The 23735-nt window shown below is 37.9% G+C and overlaps 1 protein-coding gene across 1 annotated transcript in view; it reads right to left on the reverse strand.

Annotated features, from left to right (window-relative positions):
- TENM1 (teneurin transmembrane protein 1) overlaps positions 1–23735 on the reverse strand; it is a 1003294-nt gene that overhangs the window by 110587 nt on the left and 868972 nt on the right. Inside the window, exons 22-24 of the mRNA XM_080653537.1 lie at positions 22187–22330; positions 7578–7827; positions 797–817 (exon numbers count right to left, since the gene is read on the reverse strand). Coding sequence (XP_080509663.1) covers positions 797–817; positions 7578–7827; positions 22187–22330 — 415 coding nt within the window. The remainder of the gene's footprint in view (positions 1–796; positions 818–7577; positions 7828–22186; positions 22331–23735) is intronic.

Genomic DNA, 23735 nt, shown 5'->3' on the forward strand with positions numbered 1-23735 from the left:
CTAATTTGTTTAAGAAATTAGTTATGCTAAAGTAACAAGGCTGAGTGTGTGCACTGGCATTTAGGAAGTGGCATCTTCCCAAACAAAATCCAAATTAAAAATCCTATCAGTGCCATTGTGATGACAATTGGCATTCGGAAGTGAACAAATTCAATTTTCTCCTTGGTAATTTCAGGTAATTTAGAACAGTTTTGACAAGTGTAATGCATAAACAAATTGAACAGAAATACTCATTATGATTTATTTTGGAGCTTTGTGTCATTGTTGGTAAATGGTCAGTTTACAGCTTTTCTATTATTTCTTTTTGGTGAGAAGAACTAGAAACCATGAGGTCACATAAAAGAAAAAAGGAAACATCGTGTTCAAGAAGATCATGTGGTCACTCTCTCTTATTAGTCTTATCAACTGTATTTCTGGATCGAGGAAGCCCACTGCTTTCCCCCTCTCTCTCTACCTGCAACTGGAAAGCACTGAAGCTATTGGAACTTACAGTCTCAGTTGTGATATCACCTAAGGAAAAAATGAAGAAACTTAAGGTCTTGCTTTCCCCTAAAGTGCTGAGCAACAAGCTTTCACTTAATATCTCTTCAGTATATTCTGGTCCTCCAGCAAATTCCCACTTAGTGGCATTCTCTTCTTTTGGAAGAAACTTACCTGAGTCAGAACTTCCAAGTTCACTTTCACATTATTCCTTTAACCTTAGTTAAGAAGTAAAATTTCTCTGTTAGCACATTATTAGGAAGTGGCCTCTTAGGCAAGAAGGGGCATTAGACAGCTGCCCATATGATTTGCTTACCTATGTCTGGTGTCTCTGTTTCTAGGGTGCACAAGATATCCACGAGTAGCAAGTAAAAGCAAATAGAGAGGCATCAGTATCATTCAACAGGGCAAATCTCACCAGACACACCAATCCTAACTCAGCTTATGGCTGTCAGAGAGACTCTATAGGGATCATTTAGTCAGATATGAAAGCCAGAGTGGACCCAATCCCTGCTGGTTCTCCTCCTAAGATGGTATCAAGGTGATTGAACATCCTGTTTGGTGGGTGGGCAGAGCTCTAAGGCAGTTTTTGTAAAAAGCCCTCTCTGGACCATTTTTATCAGAATCACTCGGGCTCTTGCCATATGTGGAGTTTCCTGGGGCTCTCCCAGTCATACTGAATCAGAATCTTGAGCTGGGAGAGGAACATGGGGATTTTATTTTTAACAAACTCAGCTGGAGATTCAGATACAAAATAAGGTTTAAAAACTGCTGGGCTGGGGTTTCAGGAAGTAGCCACTGCAAAGGGCCTGAGCATTCTAGCTTCTGTTTTGAAAGCCACCTTATCAAAATGCAAAATCCCTGTTTTATTACTGGGTCTTGTGGGACATTCCAAGATTACTGGCATCACAAACCAAACCCTAAGACACTTATATGACCTCAGAGATAAGATGAGGACATTACTTGTGCACATTAGTACATTACTCAGCAATATTAACAAAATTAAATTTAAAGTGTAAAGGTTTTCTCTTAGACCATGACAGAATGTCCCTGGCATCAAAATAGCTTCAGTAAAATATCATGTATATCAACTACTAAGGCTTTGTGTGTTCCAGGTGTTCATGCTCCAAGGGGTAACTTCAGTGGGTGAAACAGCACTGTCAGGTCAAAAGAAGCAGAACACGTTGGGGCCCCTGATCTGTAAACCATTAGGCACAGGGTATTTCACTCTGGGATCTGCTATGAGGCTTCTCACATAGGGAGTGCAGTCTGACAAGCTTGACTTTGGGTCAAAGCTGCCCAGAATTAAAAAACTATAATCATCTGTAAAATAAAGTCATTTTAATTTTAAAATCCTTTTAAATCTGGCCCTTTATGTTACTTGGAAAAACAAAAAGATAACAAATCGTTTTATTTAAACTAGAAAATGTTCTTATTCTTCAGAACATCAGGCAAGAAGAAAAGACACAACATGATTTCATTTGAAGCTATCTGCTACTACTAATTCAATGCTCTTTAAAGACAATATTCCTGGGATTTTACTAGTTTGGCCACAGGTCACGATCCACTGACTTTTTCTTTGGCTTGCCTCAAAAGGGTAGGTATCCTGTGGGTTGAGGCAAAAGGTCAAAAGGTAAGAAGGGGAGCTCTGATTAGAAACCTGGCCTCAGGCATTTGAATCTTTTTGAGTTTCTTTGTCTTTGGGCACTTGCTTGTTTTTGTGGCCTCTACAATCCAGGCTGAGTGTGCTGGAGGGTGGCTCTAATCACTGTTTCATGATTGATCCTCCTGGAGGAAGTTGAGTTGTGAAAGTACTAGAAGGACCTCATTAAAACATGATTTTACCCACAATATATTCTCATGGTACAGACCATTTCTGTGGCTACACAGGGTTTTGAATTTCTTAGGTGATAGCAAGGAGGGGGGAAAGGGATAGTCTGACTTTCCTGCAGCTGCTTCTGATCCTGCCAATATGTCACTCTGAATTTGGAAAGATGCCCCATATTATGCAGAGCAGTTTCTCTCATTAACATCTCAGAGAGAGGAAGTGAAAATGATGGAATTTATTTCCAGTGTGTGACCTTGTTCTGTCTCAGAATTATTTTTAGTTAAGGATTTAGCATTGAGCCACCACCAAAGTCAGTTGGCTGTCTAGCTAGCAACTGACTGCATGCTGAGGTGCCAGTGTGTGAGTTCTTCACAAGGGCCTTGGCCCATCAGTGACGCTGCCACTTGGCAACTGACTGACTTGAAGCTTGCCATGAGTTAGGAGGAGAAAGGAGTAGAATTACAAATATTTTTAGAATAAGGAACATTCCTGATGGTAGGATTTTGAAGTTGATCTTTGATTTTGTTCAGTATCTATATCATTAAAGGGGCCATCTATACTTTTTTAATTAAAAAATTAATTGAGATATAATTAATGCACCATAAAATTCACCCTTCTAAAAAGTACAATTCAGTAGTTTCTAGTACATTCATAGAGTTGTGTAAGCATTGCCATCATCCAATTCCACAACATTTTCATCATCTCCTGAAGAGACCCTGTATCCATTAGCAGTCACTCCTCATTCCTCCCCTCAGCCCCAAGCAACCACTAATCTACTTTATGTCTCTGTGGATTTGCCTATTCTGGATAGTACATATAAATGGAATCATAGAATAGGTACCCTTTCGTGTCTGGCTTCTTTCACTTAGCATGATGTCAGACCTATTCTTTTTATATTTTTGTGACATGGGAGATGGAGAAAGAAAGACTATGCCAACTTTGAAGTTGCTGTCTAGTGACCTGGAATCATGAGAGTTTGTCTGGCCTGCTCAGTGGTGGCTGCAACACTTTACTTGTTCTTCATGATCTTCTAAGCTTCTTTCTTTAATACTTAGCCTGAAATATTTGATGTTGAAGAATGGACTTTCCTTCCTGCTCATCCTTCCATGGCATTCTTCCTCAGAAGACCAAGTTCCTACTCCTGCCATTCACTGACATCTTAGTGCTTCCAATGCCACAACACTTATCTAAGATTAGCCTCTCCCATGCTCCAGCCCTGTTTATAGCCCTTATCACAACTTACCTGTCTTGTGTTTTAGGGCCCTGCTTTCAGCTAGCAGTTCCTTTGAAAATAAATCTGACAAATGAATTCATGCCCAGGGACTAAGGAGGATTTTAGAAATTAGAAATGACTGTATCTTTAAAAAAATCTTCAAAGATTGTATTTTTGACACTCACATTTAATTACATGGTGTTATAAGCTCTCCTTTTTTTATTATCTTACCTAAATTTCCCACTTGAAGAAAGCACTAAGCTATGTACATGTATATGAAATCTGCAGTGAATAGGCAAAAGGTACTATCTACTTAAATAACAAGAAATAATACTGTTGCTCTTGGCATATTGCTAATGATAAAGTCATAATTGACTTTCCCTTGTCCTCCCTATTCAGGCAGTGGGGGACCAGCTAGATGAAATAAATGATTGGCAACCAATGAAATTATTTTTGAGGTCAGATGAAAGAAACTCAATTGGGGACAGTTTAGATGAGCAGAGCTAAGTTAGAAAAAAATCTATAGTCTTCCAATTTTTGAAACATCAAGGAACATCTGGAATTGTTCAATGGGGTCCAATATGGAACAGAAAATGGAAGAGAAGGAAATCTAGAAGGACATCCTAGAGGAGCAAGCTTTATGTTCTTTTAAAATGCCATCAAACTTTGGGCTGAGAACTATAATCTGTGGATCTTAAAACAAGTGAAACTTTATAAAACATGTAAGAGGATGCTCAAATATTAACTTGAAGTCAGTTTTATAGATAAGGAGGTAGAGAACAGAGCAGTTAACTTATATAATGAATAACTTGACAGAGAGTGAAGACAGAACATTCTCTAACCCTTTCTGTAACAACCTATTGAAAATACTACTCTTCTAGGTACAGCTATAAATGCAACAAATAACATAATAACTATATTAGTCTGTGTTTCCAAGGAAACAAATGACTCAACCAAGTAAAATGGATTATATGCATATGGGGGGGGGGCAACTAAATTAACAGATTTTAACAAAAAATTGATACAAAATGAAATTTTTATCTATATACAGTAGAACTCAATGAACATTATGGTTTTTATGATAGCAAAGCATTATTATATCAACATATTTCTCTCTAGGAAGTTTAAATCTGAAAAAGTTATAAAGCAAATGGAGAAATTCACCAATTACATGTGAAAGATGCAATGTACACAGTATAAGCTACTGACCAGGATACTTTAAAATAACTGAATCTAATAAGATCTATATTAGTTTCTGAGTAAACATGACTGATAATGTTTGCTGACATAAACTGGTTCGACGTTTTTGACTATAGTCACACAATTAGGGAGTTACCTGTCAATTAGGTCAAAATGTTGCTGCATATTCAGTCAATTAATTTCTCTGATGGCCAATCACAGGAGTGTTGGAGTAGAGAAGGGAGAACTATTTTTTTCTTCTTGAACCTAATACACAGAATCTTACACATGAGTGTATGAAAGGACTGCATCCACACAGTAGGTTGCTGGGGGAGGGGATGCAGGGAGAGAGGGAAAAATATGTGAGACCCTGAAATTACATGTATGATTTTATGTGAATCTGTTTTTTTTTCTGGGGATGGGGTCCACAGTCTTTAATACAGGGGTGGGCAAAAAATAGGTTTACAGTTGTGAGTACACAAAACACAGAGCTTGTTCCTGTATTATTATTTATTCTTGTATTATATATTTTTCCATATCAAAAACTGTAAACTTACTTTTGCCCACTCCTGTAGATTCTCAAGGGGTCTGAGAATTTAAAAAAAATGTTAAGAAGAGCTACTCTAAAGGATGTTAGCTCAGAAGAACCAGCTAGGGAGACTCAGGATAAGTGGGAGAGCCTGGGTGTGTGAGCTCATGGTGTGTGCAAGCCTTTGTGTTTGAAGAGCTTTGACAATGAGAGAAAACAGTGCTGTGGTGTAAGACTGAATAAAGAGACTGGACAATATTTCACACTGTCAGAAACTATTTTTTCTTTGTACTGAGAAAATTACTTTGCAATTAGGGTCCAAGTTATTCTATTTTATTCTTCAAATGACTTTGTGTTGAAGGTCATAAGGTGCTTTGGACTAAAATGCAAATTTGTGAACTGTTAAGGATCCTTGACCAAGGAGAATCTCATCAATGAATGACAACTGCTCCACCTTAGGGAAATTTGCATTTAAATTACAATAAAAAGGACTAAATTTAGCTGGATTTTCTTTATAGTAATATTTTCTTTGCTTTTATAGGTAATCCTAGGATTCTTTTCTTTGAGGAGATGGCTATATAGGATTAGCTTTATAGGGTTCAGTATATAGGCTCAGCAAGACAAAATCTCTGTCTACCTGCAGTCCCTATCTGTATGACTGGAAACTTTCGGATGGTGAATGAATTGTTCAGTGTTCCATTCATGTTTGGCATCATGTAGACTGAGCATGAGGATTTTGAAAACAATCTAGAATGTTGTATAAATCATTTCCAAGTCCAGGCATACAACCATCCTAGCCTTCCTCATTGGCTTCTCAGTAAGTAGTTGCCTAAAGAGATATACTGCTGGAAATGACAAGTCCCTGTGACATCCTGAGGTACATGAACATTTGATTAGGGCAGGGTGGTATGAATTAGTCCTTCTCCATACTCTATAGATGTGTTTTATCTTTCTAAAATCTTAATTTTACAGTCCATTTTTTTATTAGCCAAGGGATTTAACAGCTTTTTTCTCTATGACAGCGTTTGCAATTCTAATTAAGGAATGTATTAAACCTGGAGTGAATTAATGTGAAAAATAGATGGGGGCATGTGTCTAGAAGATTTTCCTTGCTAGGTGTGAAGGACTAACTCAGTCTGAGAAAAGGGAGGTAGATTCCAAAGCACAAGAATATGAGAAATTTCGAGGAATGTCCAAATGTATTCAAATCTCCATATTCCTGTGAACAGAAGTGTTGAATGAAAATGACCTAAGACTTTTCATGTGCCTTGACTAGCCTTGATGGTGTTCTGTACATTTAAGATGCTCCATCAGTATCTCTGATCAATGAGGTGATGCCTGAGGCAACAATTGCTTAATACACTAGTTTATAGGATCAAAATATATTATAGCATCAAAATCTTCTGGGACCTAGAGAATCTTTTAGCCTTAAGTTCTAAAGATGTATGGCAAAGATAAAGCTGCCACAAACAACTAGAAGGACTGCTCTACCAATTTAGCTATGGGAGAAGAAACAGGTCTGTCTATCCTGCTGGGATGGAGGTGGGTGCTTTCCCTTTCTAGGACTCCAGAAGGCACATATTTGTGTCTTATAGCCCCGAAGGGATAAAACAAAGCTGATTAAATCATGGTTTACATGGTTCAGGACATTAACTACTAAAAGGTATGAATTCCTTTCAAGGTGTTTTGACTTTGTACTCTCAAGAAAATTCCTAGAACAGTATAAGAAAGTCTCAAGATGAATACTTTAATCATTTTTCTCCCCATTGGGATAGAGCTTTTAAGGGTAAAAAACTCATTCTATGAGGACAAATATGTGATACCTTAATCAATAAAGAAATTAAAAAAACACACAAAACTCATTCTTCCTTTTTTATCATGCCATGTAAACACAGACTTCCATTTTCTTTTATATGAAGTGACCACTTCAAAAGATTGGACCTGAAGAGCTTAGAAAGTTTAGCCTTTTGAATCTGGCAATACCTCTACATGCTAGAGCAGAATAGATATTTCTGATCAGTCTTTGTAGTGGCCAGAAGGGGTTGAGTGACTTACCTGAGCACTTGGAAGTATTGAGATACATGTCAGTGATGGCAGCGCACACAGGGAAAGCCACACATACAGGGATGTCAACACTTCCTGGTTCTCCAAAGCAGTGCTCAAAGTTTCCTTCAGATCGGAGGAGTAGGCATGCTGACCTATGTCCTGCATACCTAATTTCTGCATCTTAGTTCAGGGCTACAGTATGGGCAACTGTATATCCTGCTCCTGGCAATGCCTTGTCTCTTCACGTTATCTCATTCTTGCTTTTCCTTATCCGCTAAGCACAGAGATTAGAAGAGACTTACCTTAATTCCAAAATACCAACAGAGTTTCCTGAGGGAAATATTCGCCTTACAAAATTGAAGTCTCCAACATACACACTACCATCAGGGCCAGAAGCTAAGGCAACAGGAGCAAAGAGTTTGTTGTTGTGGGCTGGGCCATTGCAGTTGGTGCAGGCTACACTCCGTTGGTGTCCATTACCCATTATAGTTGATATGACTGGGGGCTGCTGGGAAATAAACATATTTTCTCCATTCCCTTTATGTATGATTCCTAGATCCAAGGGAGAAAAAAGAGAATAAAACAAAAACAATTACCACACAATATTCTCAGCAACATTTTAATTTTTCTCTCATTGTTCAAAGCAAGAAGGAGCTTTGGCATTGGTATAAAAGAATTTGAGAATGCAACATACTACTCTTGGTTTTTCTGAACTGCAGAGCCACCATAAATAGTACCACAATGTTTTGCCTCAGTTTGCCCATCTGTGAAATGGGTTAATACATCCAGTCCCTTTAATGCTGATGCTAAATGACTCAATAAAGAATTTGATGACCAACTTGTAATGATGTCTTGTTCACTGTGGGCTCTGTGAATCACCTGTGGCTTAGTTTTCATCTCTGACTGACTTTCTCCTGATGTTGGGCACACAAATGCTTGACTTAAAATTACCCTCACTATGCAACTGGTTCCTGAAAAGGGAGTATCAGTCAATTTTAATATTAACCTTACCAAAACACAATCAGGAAAGTAATCTACTTCTGTGAAAAGAAATCATATCACTAGAATGCACTTCAAAGATATAAGAAAGGGACTTGAATTTTCCACTCTTTTGGACTGTATCTTACTATCATCAGTGCAGGAAATAGAGATACTGACTTATGAAAATGCTGGAAAATCCTGTGCAATCATTCTCTTTGGGCAATCTCTTCCATTCTCACAGCTTTAACTCCTATGTCTACATGCCAAAATTTTCTCCTGTCCAGAGTCTCACCTGACGTGCAAATACCTACTATATCTTTTTATTTGGATCCCCTAAGATACCTCAAACTCAACAAGTTTAAAACAGACTTTATCATTTTAGTACCCCTTACCAAACCCTGCTTTTACTCCTTTGCTCCCTAATCATCTTATAAGTTGTACCACATGTGTGCATTTATCTAAGTTGGTAATGTGGGCATCACTGTGGTCTTGTTTTCCTCATTTTATAAACTTAATTATTAACTCTACCCCCACCCCGTTGGATCTATCTCTTAAAATATGTTGAACCAGTTTTGTATTCTCCATTCATACCACTATGCTTTAGTTCAGTTTTTCTTAATTTCTTGGTCTCTTGTTCTCCATGTATACCTATCTCCAAACCATCATCCACACTTTTCTTTTTTTAAAATTTTTTTATTAAGGTATTATATGTGTACATATCTTACCATTGCCCCCCCCCCCCACCCCACTCCCATACATGCCCTCACCCCCCAATGTTTTGCATCCATTGGTTACTCTTATATGCATGCATATAAGTCCTTCAGTTGATCCCTTATTTCCCCCACCTCTCCCTAACCTTCCCGCTGTAATTTGACAGTCTGTTTGATGCTTTACTGCCTCTGTATCTATCTTTTTGTTCATCAGTTTATACTGTTTTTCATTATCCCCAAATGAGTGAGATCATGTGGTATTCTCCTTCATTGACTGGCTTATTTCACTTAGCATAATGTTCTCTAATTCCATCCAGGTGCCTACAAATGGTAATAATTCCTTCTTTTTTATGGCAGCATAGTATTCCATTGTGTAGATGTACCATAGATTTCTGATCCAGTCATCTGCTGACGGGCACCTAGGCTGTTTCCAAATCTTAGCTATTGCAAATTGTGCTGCTATGAACATAGGGGTGCATATATCCTTTCTGATTGGTGTTTCTAGTTTCTTAGGATATATTCCTAGGAGTGAGATTACTGGGTCAAATGGAAGTTCCATTTTCAGTTTTTTGAGGAAACTCCATACTGTTCTCCACAGTGGCTGCACCAGTTTGCATTCCCACCAGCAGTGCACGAGGGTTCCTTTTTCTCCACATCCTCCCCAACACTTGTCCTTTGTTGATTTGTTGATGATAGCCATTCTGACAGGTGTGAGATGGTATCGCATTGTCATTTTGATTTGCATCTCTCGGATAATTAGTGACTTTGAGAATGTTTTCATGTGTCTCTTGGCCTTCCTTCTGTCTTCTTTCGAAAAGATTCTGTTTAGGTCCGTTGCCCATTTTTTTATTGGATCATTTATCTTCCTTTTATTAAGTTGTATAAGCTGCCTGTAGATGTTGGAGATTTAAACCTTTATCAGTGATAACATTTGCAAATACGTTCTCCCATACAGTGGGATTTCTTGTTGTTTTGATGATGGTATCTTTTGCTGTGAAAAAGCTTTTTATTTTGATGTAGTCCCATTTGTTTATTTTCTCTTTGGCTTCCGTTGCCCTAGGGGCAGTATCAGTGAAGAAGTTCTTTTGGCATATGTCTGAGATTTTGCTGCCTGTGGATTCCTCTAGTATTTTTTTGGTTTCCCGTCTTATATTTAAGTCCTGTATCCATTTTGAGTTTATTTTTGTGTATGGTGTAAGTTGGTGATCTAGTTTCATTTTTTTGCATGTATCTGTCCAATTTTCCCAACACCATTTATTGAAGAGACTGTCTTGACTCCATTGTATGTTCATGCCTCCTTTGTCAAATATTAATTGTGCATAGTGGTTTGGGTCGACATCTGGATTCTCTATTCTATTACATTGATCTATATGTCTGTTCTTGTGCCAGTATCAGGCTGTTTTGAAGACAGTGGCTTTGTAATACAGCTTGAAATCTGGTATTGAGATCCCTCCTACTTTATTCTTCTTTCTCAGGATTGCTGTGGCTATTCGGGGTCTTTTTTTTATTCCAGATGAATTTTTGGAGAGTTCTTTCTAGGTCTGTGAAATATGCTGTTGGTATTTTAATGGGGAGTGCATTGAATCTATAAATTGCTTTGGGTAGTATGGACATTTTAATGATGTTGATTCTACCAATTCATGAACATGGTATGTTCTTCCATCTGTTTACATCTTCCTCTATCTCTTTTTTCAGTGTCCTATAGTTTTCCGTGTATAGGTCTTTTACCTCCTTGGTTAGGTTTATTCCTAAGTATCTTAATTTTTTTGATGTGATGGTAAATGGGATTGCTTTTTTAGTCTCTGTTTCTATAAGTTCACTATTGGTGTATAGAAATGCCATAGATTTCTTGGCGTTAATTTTGTATCCTGCTACATTGCCGAATTCATTTATTAAGTCTGTTAGTTTTTTGATGGAGTCTTTCGTGTTTTTTATGTACAATATCATATCATCTGCAAATAAGGACAGCTTTACTTCTTCTTTTCCAATTTGGATGCCTTTTATTTCTTCTTCTTGTCTAATTGCAATGGCTAATACTTCCAGTACTATGTTGAACAGGAGTGGTGAGAGTGGGCACCCCTGTCTTGTTCCTGTTCTTAGGGGAAATGGTTTTAGTTTTTGCCCATTGAGTATGATGTTGGCCGTGGGTTTATCATATATAGCTTTTATTATGTTGAGGTATGATCCTTCTATTCCCACCTTGTTGAGAGTTTTTATCAAGAAAGGGTGTTGGATTTTGTCAAATGTTTTTTCTGCATCAATTGATATGACTATCTCTCAATTTGTTTATGTGATGTATCATATTTATTGATTTGTGGATATTGTACCATCCTTGCATTCCTGGGATAAACTCTACTTGGTCATGGTGTATGATCTTTCTGATGTACTGCTGGATCCGATTTGCTAGAATTTTGTTGAGGATTTTGGCATCTATGTTCATGAGGGATATTGGCCTGTAATTCTCCTTCATTGTGTTGTCTTTATCTGGTTTTGGTATTAGGGTGATGCTGGCTTCATAGAAGGAGCATGGAAGTGTTCCTTTCTCTTGAATTTTTTGGAATAGTCTGAGGAGGATAGGTTTTAGTTCTTCCTTGAATGTTTGGTAAAACTCTCCTGTGAAGCCATCTGGCCCCAGGCTTTTGTTTGCCAGAAGCTTTTTGATGACTGCTTCAATTTCTTCCATAGTTATTGGCATATTGAGCTTTTTAGATTCTTCCTGATTGAGTTTTGGAAGGTTATATTTTTCTAGGAATATGTCCATTTCCTCCAGGTTGTCCAGTGTGTTGGATAGAGTTGTTCGTAGTATTTTTTAACAATCCTTTGTATTTCGGCGGCATGTGTTGTTATTTAACCTCTTTCATTTCTGATTTTGTTTATTTGGGTCCTCTCTCTTTGCTTCTTGGTGAGCTTGGCTAGAGGTTCATCAATCTTGTTTATCCTTTTTAAAGAACCAGCTCTTGGTTTTGTTGATCTTTTGTATTGTTTCTTTGGTCTCTATGTCGTTTATCTCTGCTCTGATCTTTATTATTTCCTTCCTTCTGCTTACACTGGGCTTTTCTTGTTGCTCTTTTTCTAACTCTTTGAGTTGTTGGGTTAGGTAATTTATTACCATTGTTTCTTGTTTTTTGCAGTAGGCTTGTAGAGCTATGAACTTCCCTCTCAAGACTGCTTTCGCTGTGTCCCATAGATTTTGGATTGTAGTGTTTTCATTGTCATTTGTTGCCATGATGTTTTTTATTTCTTCCTTGATCTCTCTGGTAACCCAATCTTTGTTTAATAGCATGCTGTTTAGTCTCCATGTGTTTGATTTCTTTGGGTTGTTTTTATTGTAGTTGATTTCCAGTTTTATGCCACTGTGGTCTGAGAAGATGCTTGATATGATTTCTATCTTCTTGAATTTGAAGAGACTTTGCTTATATCCCAATATATGGTCTATCTTTGAAAATGACCCATGTGCACTTGAGAAGAATGTATATTCTGTGGCTTTGGGGTGAAATGTTCTGAAGATGTCAATTAATTCCATCTGGTCTAGTGAGTCATTTAGGATTGATATTGCTTTGCTGATTTTTTGTTTAGAGGATTTGTCCAATGGTGATAGTGGGGTATTAAAGTCTCCTACTATGATTGTATTGCTGTCAATCTCTCCTTTGATATCCTCCAGGAGTTTTTTTATGTATTTGGGTGCTCCTGTATTGGGTGCATATATGTTTACCAGAGTTATTTCTTCTTTTTAGATTGCTCCCTTTAGTATTATGAAGTGGCCTTCCTTATCTCTTGTTATGTCCTTCACTTTGAGATCTAATTTGTCATATATAAGTATTGCTACCCCAGCTTTTTTTTTTCAGTTCCATTTGCCTGGAAGACCTTTTTCCATCCTTTCACCCTCAATCTGTGTGCGTCTTTTTTTTTTTGAGGTGGGTTTCTTGTAGACAGCAGATATATGGGTCTTGTTTTCTTATCCAATCCATTACCCTATGTCTTTTGATTGGGGCATTTAATCCATTTACATTTAAAGTTATTATTGATAGGTACTTATTTGTCGCCATTTTTATTCTTTACCCCTGTGTTCCTTCTTCTCTTCCTATTTCTTTTTTTTACATCAGACCCTTTAGCACTTCTTGCATTGCTGGTTTGGTGGTAATAAATTCCCTTAGCCCTTTTTTGTCTGTGAAGCTCCTGATTTCACCTTCAATTTTGATTGATAGCCTTGCTGGGTACAGTATTCTTGTATTCAGACCCTTCCTTTGCATGACTTTGTATATTTCATTCCATTCCCTTTTAGCTTGATGAGTTTCTGTTGAGAAATCAGTTGCTAGTCTGATGGGGGTTCCTTTGTATGTAACTTTCTGTCTCTTGCCACTTTTAAGATTCTTACTTTGTTGTTAGTGTTTGCCAATTTAATTATGATGTGCCTTGGCGTCAGTCTTTTGGGGTTCATTTTGCTTGGGACTCTGTGAGCTTCTTGGATTTGTGTGGGTTTTTTCTTTCCTATATCAGGGAAATTTTCTGTCACTATTTCTTCAAACAGGTTTTATATTCCTTGTTCAGCTTCCTTTCCTTCTGGAACCCCTATTATGCGGATGCTGTTTTGTTTCATGTTGTCCCAAAGTTCCTTTAGGCTCTCCTCCTGCCTTTTAATTTTTTTTTCTAGAAGTTGCTCTACTTGGGTATTTTTTCCCATCTTGTCTTCTAGCTCACTGATGCGGTCCTCTGCTTCTTCTAGTCTACTCTTGATGCTTTCTATTGAGTTCTTTACAACAGCGATGTCATTTTTCTTTTCTTCTTGATTCTTCTTCATTTCTTCTTGGTTCGTGCTCATATTGTCGAATTTGTCTTCCATTCTTTTCAGCCACCTTATGACCATTTCTCTGAATTCTTTTTCTGGAAGGTTGCTTGCCTCCATTTCGTTTACTTCCTTTTCTGGTGATGCCTGCTTTTGTTTCATATGCGGGCTGTTTCTTTGTCTCCCCGTGGTCTCTCTCCTCTTTGTGTCTGGTTATGTAGTTCTCTCTCTCTTGCGTTGATTTGAAGGCATAAAATACAGCACTACCAGGTACAATACACAAGGCACTGAACAGAAATGTATTAATAACCTCCAATAAAGGTGACCACCAGAGAAAGGCAAATTAGAGGATAGGAGAGAAAGAAGAAGAGGAAAAAGAAAAAAAGGAAAAAAGAAAAAAAAAAAGGAATGTCAAAATGATATTGGGAAAAGGAAAAAAAAAGTAAGAGAGACAAGAAAGAGACTAAGAGTGAAAGGGGAACAAACTATATATATGGGGATAAAACTCCAATAGAACAATCACTAATCCCAGCAAATGCCTGCAACAAGTACCTGGGGATTAATACAAACTACAACACCAATTAATATTGAGTGAGGCAAGGGAAAACAGAAGCACAAAACAAACAAAAAAATAAACAAACAAAAGAAGAATAAGTAAAACAATCTCACAAAAAAGCATAAAAATTTGATATAATCAACATTCAAGCAAACAACAACAAAAGGACAGAAGGAAAAACAATTTTTTGAATAGTTAAGACAGCGAAGAGAGTGGTGTGTAAGGACTTGGTGCAAGGGATTGGAGATTAGATATGTAAGTAGGGTGAAATTTTAACAGGGGGTAAACAGAAAGAATAGGGGAAATCTAAAGCAGGAAAGGGGTAAGATCAACAGGACACAGAAAAGGCGAAGGTTAGCAAGAGTGTGATGGCATAAAGGTAGAGTTGAGATAAAGTAAAACAATGCTAAAGGAAGGATGAAAATAGAATGTAGAACACTAATCCCAAAGTAAAATGAAGAGAAAATAAAATGACACTTAAAAAAAAAAAAGATAAAATAGCAGTACTAATAATATGGATTGAAAATAAAAATGTAATAATTAAAAAAGTAAAATCAAGTGAGGAAAAAAGAAAAAAAACTTAGTTTCTTGAGTAAAAGATGCAAAAAATGAAAATAAAATAATAAAAATAAAAAATAAAAAAAATAAAATGTGCAGTAGTGAAGGTCATTCACTTCCTCTGTTGTTCTGTTTGGCACGCCTGTTTCTCAGTCCGGACAGTATTGCAGTTCCCTGTGTTCCACTACTCTTCAGTGTTGTAAGCCAGTCCTGATTTTAAGCAGGCGGTGTGTCTTAATTTCTCGTATTCCTTTTTTTTTTTTATTACAAAAGAGTCAATTTGTGATTCAGCCCCTGGGTGGCAGTGTTTCTGGATTGACTTCCGGGTCTATCTATGGCCTCTCTAGGCAGTGTTAGAGCCTTCTTTCCCTGTGGCACTCACTACCGGTTTGTGGGAGTGGGCTGCCTCAGAGCTGGCTCTCTGATGGTCACTCCCCGCTCCGATCCCCAGGTTCCAGAAAAACAACTTTCCCCTGCAGTCTCCCAGGGTGTCCCCAACTGGGTGATCCTATGTATTGGGCTTAGAAATCAGAAGCAAGGATTTCAAGAGGAAAAAGCCCAAGTGTGCGAACAATGGGTGTGCGCACATCTAAGCAGCCAGCACACCTTGAAATTCTTAGGCTGTCCTTCTGCGTCAGATCAAAATGGGTTGCTTTTTAGAGATCCCTTCTGTTAGCAGCTCTGAGGACCCCGTTCCACATTCGCGGATCACACCAGCCCCAACAGCCACGGATTTTTCTAGGCACAGACTTCCCTGGTCCTCCAGCTCCCGCAAAATGCGTGTTCCTCTCTCCTGCAGGGACCAGAGACCTCACCTTATCCCAGGCGAAATCTGACCTTTCCATGGTGGAGTGTAGAGCTCCTCTGAATCCGCGTGTTTGCGCCAACTGGGGACCGGTATTCTGGGGCTAGCAGCTGTTCCGTGGGTGCTGCAGTTGTGGATTCTCAGGCTTCCGATAAGCTCCACTTTCCCGTTCAAGATGGCGCAGACTCCGGGTCCAAGCCCACAGCTCCGGGAGGGGACCCAGCCGCAGTGGGGGCTGTCAGGTCAGGGGAACCCCATCTAGCAGTCCCCCACCTTCTTCTGGAGTTTAGCTGTCCCTTAACTTGCCAACAAACACTCCTCGTGCGACCCTCAGCTGTTCTTTCTTTCTACTCCGGGACAAGGTTCGGAACACATCTGTCTATTCCGCTGCCATTTTTCCTCCCCCACACTTTTCTTTTTTTAAAAAAAATATATTTCTATTGGTTTTTTACAGAGAGGAAGGGAGAGGGATAGAGAGCTAGAAATATCGATGAGAGAGAAACATCGATCAGCCACCTCCTGCACACTCCCTACTGGGTATGTGCCCACAACCCAGGTACATGCCCTTGACCGGAATCAAACCTGGGACCCTTCAGTCTGCAGGCCAATGCTCTATCCACTGAGCCAAACCAGTTAGGTCATCCACCCTTTTCAATAGCTCCATATCCTCTATGGATAAAGAACACCTTCCTTATTACTAAGGCATGCAAAGTCCTCCATGATTTATTTGGTCTTTGCCTACTTCTTCACTCTCTCCTTTCATTGCCCTCTCATTTGTATGCTGAGTTTTAGCTATAGTGGGACTATTTATAATTACTCTCACATAGTCCCATTCCTCTCTGCTTTTGTACATGCTGTTCCCTCTATTGAGTGCCCTCCTTGTCTGCTTGGGGAACTCTTACTTATCCTTTAGAGCTCAGGTCAGTTCTTCCCCAATGTTCTGTCCAGGCAGAATTAGTTGCTCCCTCCTCTGTGTGCCAACTGTTTTGCATAGCTCTATCATTACATCTATCACACTATTGGATGCATTTTTCATTACTTCTCTATCTTCCCTGTTAGAACATGAGCTCCTTGAAGGGAGACACTCTGTCTTACTTCTTTCTTCATTTTATGTGTCAATCCATGTGGTCCAGTCATTAAAAGTGCTCAGTAAATGTTCAAAAGAGGCTTTGAGTCTCTTGTAGTTTCCCTATCCAAATCCCAGTGATTTTGTAAACTGCTAAGCCTAGGCAGATAATCCAAGGAACAGGTACTACTGTGCTAAATAAATAGCTAAAGTCTGCTCAGAATGAGTCAGGGCAGGTAAAGTATCCACATTGTGAGAGGCATACCAGTGTGTCAGACTGAAGTAACTGACAGCAAATGAATGAATGCAGTCATCTTATACAGTCTTATTTTTTTCTCCCACAACCCCTGCTATCTCTCTCCTCGGATTGCATGTTATTCTCCCTAAACATTTCCTAAAATGCCTTCCTCAGTTTACTTCCAATATTTGGTCCCATAGTCCTACAATGGAAATTATTGATCACTCTGAAATAGGAACATTGTTGGCAAAAATAAATAAGAGGGTAAAACATGCACAATACCATGGCACTATATATGTACCTGGAAGGGGCCTTCCAGAAAACAGAAATCCCATACATCATATAGACTTGTGATTTCATAGCTAAGTATTTTTACTTTCCCTCCCAAAGTGATTCCTGGCTACTTGTTTCAACATATGATCTGCAGGAGCAGTTATGAGTTTATGCCCCCCAAAATTGGTCTTTTATTTCAGAACTATTAGATATCTTAAAGATCACTACTTTATTAATTTTATTAATAATTTAGTTAGGCAGTAAAATTGTTCTTAAGATTTAGAATAGTTAATTAAGTAAGATTAATAGGACTGAACTGATTTCCACAAAACACTTAATTGCAGTGTGATCGATACTGTAATTTAAATGAATTGGGAGGAAGTGAATGAGAATTGCAATGACAGTTGTACAACATCAATGAAAAGAAATCTCCTGATGATCACTAACTGAATATCCTGCCAATGAGGCTATGATATGCGCTCTAATAAATGAATAAACCAACTGTTTAGCATGTCAGTATTTCAGCCATGCACTATAGGGTATATCATTCAAAAATATTTCCAATTATTGTCTTGGAAATATCACATTTGCTATTAACATCTATTCTCCCAGGTAGATCTCTTTTTGTTTATATCAATGTAACGGTATAGTTAACAATTACCTTCAAAATGACATGTTATTACCAGGCTCCTGGCAATTTAAAAACGAAAGATGGCTATTTTAAACCATTCTTCAAAGCCTGCAATTCTAAACCTCCCCTTTTCTATTAGAAAGCCCAGCACTCCATCAAAGAAGAAGAATGATTAAAGGAAATAAAACATAAGGCAATGTACTTTCTGATTACATCTCAACAATTGATGTCTTGCTTTCATGCAAGGTATTAAAGTGCCCGTGTACTGAAATTACCATTCCTGTTTAAAGCTGAAGCAATCAAAACAAAAATGGGCAAACCCCTTTTGTATTGCCCTGGAAGAATAGATCATTTTGAAGGGTGTTTTTGTTGTTTCAAGAATCTGTTTAACCTTCCATTACATAGAACCAGGGCATACCATCTAGCAACAATGATTTAACACCAATTCTTCTGCAAAAGGTTGCTTTGAAAATATTTTGTGTATGTTCCTGGAAATCTTGATCAATTATGGCTGCCCCCCCTTCTAGCTTATTCTGCTATACATGCTCATTTTGAAAACAGAATCAAATGAACCTCTGCTATCACACATTATTTACACTAAGGCCAACTCCCTGCTAAAGATTGAGCGTGTTGTTTACAGTCAACTAAGAAACACCACTGGGTGAATCCAATTGCACATTTTCTCTCCTAAGTTTCTCTTTTCTCTGTCCCCAAAGCCAAATCTGTTGTATAATAAGTTAAGCATACTTTTAAACACACTACTCATAGCCTCCTGCTACTTTGCTCAGAACTTCTTTTGAAGCTTATAAATAAGTTTGAAATAAAAATTCCCTCTGGAAGCCAGTGGGTGGTGCTTTACGCTGATTTCAAAGAAGAAACCATTTTTCAGACTTATGAACAACAAGAGACACAATACATATTTCTCTTAGGACTTGACTGAGAGGATATAAATACAAACTGGGAGATATGCCAGTGTGATCAATGGACATTTACTTCCCCTCCCAGTAAAACCATTTGTTGATACACCGCTGGCCTATCTTGGAGGCCAAGTTAAAGGAAATCCTTCATCCATTTCAGACAGATGACAAGACTCAATTAGTGCCCTGGATTATTCTTTGGAATAATTTTAACACTCAACTGCAGGAAACACTAGGGGATCCATTTGATATGAAGATCTACTATAACAAATAGCTCACTCTGCAATAAATGAATTCATGTACACATTTTTTCACACAATTTTAAACAACTGATTTATCTTAAAAGGAATCTCTGTAATCACAGAGAAGATGTATTTTGAAGGAATAATATTTAAAAACACAAGTTCCTGATGTTTCTTTATTTCAGTGAAAGTAGGAACCATCTCTCTATATATATATGTATCAGGCATAATATTTGGAAATAATTCCCCACAACCAATGGTTAATTGTCAGGTAAATATAATTGCTGCAACAGAAATGACAAATTGTCTGAAAACACTGCCTACTAGAAACTGCCCACTGCATAATGATTGCAGAGCCAAAGAAAAACTGGAGAATTGAATGGCAGCAGACATCCAATCTAATTACAGGTGTCTTTTTAACCAGTGAGAGAAAACTAGGGGAAGATAGATTCTTTTTTCTAATCTGCTATCTGTCTCAGATCAAAAAAGCAGAGTGCCTAAAGAGTTAGGCTTTTTCCAGAAAGAAGTGGAGTGGGGGAATTTGAAGAGAAGATGCTCTTGCCTTAATCAGCCAGAAAAGACTGTCTGACCTGAGGGGGAAAGAGCATTGCTTTCTAAATTGGTCTTCCCAAAGCTGCTCCCTCACGCTTATCATTCCTGCTTCTAAAACTGCCATTGTGGGTGGGATTTAGACTTCAAAAATGTCCCAAGAGAGGTGTTCCAGTCCAATGTCAGGCTGAAAGGCAATGGCAGAGCTGGCTTCAGATATGTTCTTGGCAAGTGTGACCAGTTTCTGGTTAGAAATACAATGTGCCTACAAATGAGATGATAAAATGAACAAATGTTCTTTTAATAAAAACTATACAAAGTAAGGTTTCTTTCTCAGAATAGAATTCTCAGAAAAAGACAGAAAACAGATTTAGTGGGGCTGGAGTGAGCACAGGGTTGTTGGTTTTTTTGGGGGGGTGATAAAAATATTCTGAAACTGTGTTGTGAAGATTGCACAACTGTACGATTTACTAAAAGTCAGTGAAATATACACCTAAAATGGGTGAAGTTTATGGTGTATAAATTATACTTCATTAAAGCTTTTAAAAAGAGTCTCAGAAATAAATTGGTACCTTTACCTAAAAATTAATTATTGGAAAATAAGAGGTATAGAGAATACAATTGTGGAAATGGGAGGAGGGGCCCAAAGCCAACTTTCTGAATGGCTCCCCTCTGTTCTGAATTTTCAAACCTGTGTGAAGCAAATGGTAAGAGGATACAGGACTGGGAGCACACAGCTGGGGGCTGGCTCGATTGAGGTCATTTCTCATTTTGTATTTAATGTCAATGACAGGCATTTGAAAGAGACAAGCCATACAAGCCAATAAAAGTGAGTGGAAAAGAAACGGCTGCTTAAAATGTCAAACTTTTTCAAATCAAAACAAAAAAATCTAATAATTTAGTAAGTGGCATCTGCCCTTTCGTTTCTGTACTTTTAAAACTGTGATTCTCCTTTTGACAATGGAAAATAAGTTGACATTTTATATCTGTGCCTAAATCTATGCTCTTAAAAAATAAACAACTTGAAATAGAATTTAGAATCTTCCTTGAAAGTGGGGGAGGAGGTATAACAGGGGCATATTGCAATGGAATCATTCACCTTCAGGATCCCACATTGGGAATATGGGAGGTGATCTCATTCTATGGTTGAAGCGAAACTGGTTAGCTTTGCCAACCAAAATTTCCCAGCCTATGTGGCTGTTTGGCTTGGCTGATCCAACTATGGTACAAATGAAGTAAGATCATAGATTTGATTATTAAATGGATCTCTTAGCTCATGACCTTAAAAGATAACTAGACATTAGCCAGTTGGTCCACAAAGGTAAGGTAGATACAAGGATGGCCAAATGCAAGAATGTAGCTGCCTCAATATATTCACACCCCCAATCCTGGACAAATAACCCAAAGTACATGTTCCACTGAAGGCTGCTAAGAATCTGCCTCTTTATATGAAAAAGAATGTGATTTCAGTGAAAACTTACCAGCTGATGCTCAAATGAAAGCTAGATGGAAACACCAATGACTGGTTTCCCAGCAGGATGCAAAAGGAGATGGAGGAACTATGATGAAGCATTTATGACCAGGGTAGCAAAATCAATTTGTGTGAGAGACACATGGGCGGAGGAGCCACCTGAGGTCCCTTCTCCTGATTTATCTAACATTTATATTACAAACTAGGACAAAGTGACAGTAGAAAATGTGGTTCAAAGAGGGAAAACACTAAAAATGAGAATGTTTTGTTCTCATTGCTCTTTTCTCTTTTCCTAAGTCCAGGACTTAGGAGCCTTAAAACTAAGAGAAGCCCAGTAGAGCACTCTTCCCCTCCTAGCTCTTCTCTTCTTTTGTCCATCACTGTCCCTTTACCCCTAGCTTCATATTGGACATACTGATATTTATGTGGATAAACAGCTACCATGTAGGAGAAAGAGCACATGGCTCTAGTCACTTACTGACTGCAATGTTGGGGAAGGTCACATGACTAAGTCTCAGACTCTTGATCTTTCAAATGAGGTTAATGCCATTTTGCAGGGTTGCTGTGTTTAAAATGGGACAGAGTTCACTAAACCCTTTGAAACTGTATTACATAGATGATTATTTAATTCTCTGGTGTATATTTTGCTTCACATTTAAACATCTCTAAAATAAGTGTTTATCTAACAATGTATATCATAGTTTAATCAGCAGCATTTTCCATAAAATAATGGTGTACTTATAACTGAAGGTGTCTTAGATTGCATGAAATATGCCGATTATTATTCTACTTTAAAAAAGTCAGTTACAATGACAGATAAACTTGTTAATCACTTAGAGCAATAATGATAGTAAAACCCAGTTTCATATAACTTTGTGATGAAGCAGTCTCACTATACTAGCACTAATTGGAAATCAGACTATTATATTTGAAAGGAAATAAACTAATGTGGTCTTCTCTAGGTTGTGAACCTACAGGCAATTTTTTCCTTGTAATTTTCAAATTTTCTGCAATGAATAATGTATTACACATGTATATATATATATATATATATATATATATATATATGTATATATATATGTATATAGCATTAGGAAAAGAATATTAAGTAATATTTTAAAAGCTGCTTACCACTTTGAGGATTGAAAATATGATGCTTATTTAATGACCAGCCTCCTAGGTTAGAAGCATCCATCTCAAAACCTTGTAAGATGACTGTCCTTTTCTCCCAGAGAATAAAGTCAGGGCAGGTTTCATATTCATATCCCACAGATACTGCAAACAAAGAGTTAATAACACATTAGAAAAAATTCAAAAATTTGTTTCATTTTTACCCTGTTGATAATTCTGTGGATATTGCATTTGCTACTGAATTCTGACTTGGGTTGAAATTTGACTGCAAATGCCATTCAACTAGCACAGTACAGAACAGTGCCTAGCATAGCACTGGGCATCCAAAAGTGATCAGTCAGTGCATATTGGATAAATGGATGAATGAGTGAATGAGTGCTGTCATTAGGCATCTACCATATGTTTATAGACATTAAGCTTTAGTATGGGATTTTGGGTTGGAAGCTGTGTTGTTAAAGTGTAGAAATAAGCTCTCTGAAGACTTAAGCTGTGGTGACATGATTTATTTCTTTACCTTTGTAGAGGAAGTGCTGGTTTCTTCTCTCTCTAGACTGCAAAATGCACTTATGAAGCTGGCTGTGAGGTACTGGGACCCTTATACAACAACTGACAACATGAGACTAATAAAAATTAATTTGCCCAATTTATATTTTCTCTTGCACTAACTGGCCTTTAGTTTGTTGAGAGTCTGAATTTGCTTAGAGTGTTGCAAGTGCTTCCAATGTAAATTCCACATTGTGCACATTATATTTTGATTTCTGTATAGAGCTAACCAATGGGACATCACCCAAAATTTGGCTTCAAGTCTTATGAAGCACAGATGTTGTGTATTAAGCTTGAAACCATGGTATGCCACTAAAATGGGATGTGGTAGCTTGGGTGACTCTACTGTACTGAAGTCTTCATAGCTCAGATACACCAAGTCCCAGCCATTGTCTCAGTTGGTAAACCTGCTTACCTGTTGGAACCCCAAATTTCTGATTCTTGAATTTAAAATGCTTTTTGTTCTCATAATGTTAAAAAACAGAGACTATTGGCTCATTGCACTGCATACTCCAAAGCTTCTTTCCCCCTTTCTGGCAGCTTAAAATATCCCTAGCTGGTTGTCTGCCATTGCTTTTGAGTACCTGCTTCTACCTGACTCATTAGATGCTCTGGGAGAACTCATTCCTTCTTTTGTCATTTGGTTATGGAAACTGGTGATAAAAAATGTGTGCTTAAACAATGCCAGCACAGTAGGTCCACAGATGAAAAATTAAAGTGAGACAGTTTTGTTTTTTGGCATTAGCTGAAGAGAAAGATGGAATTTTTATTCAAACTGATGTATGTGTGCATGTGCATGTGCATGTGAGCACATGCACAGATAAGCCTTTTGATTTTAAATACAGAACTCTCTAACTTTGTGGATCATTTGTGGCCAATTTTAAATCAGACTGGCTTATCTTTGTCCAAGGCTTCACCAAAGCTTCAATATGGATCAAGACCATCTTCATGGGTGTGTGTCCTCTGCAGTCTCACAGGGGCCCATGCTCAGAAGGGCCCCACACTT

Source organism: Plecotus auritus (assembly GCF_963455305.1).
Source record: "Plecotus auritus genome assembly, chromosome: X".
NCBI lineage: Eukaryota > Metazoa > Chordata > Mammalia > Chiroptera > Vespertilionidae > Plecotus > Plecotus auritus.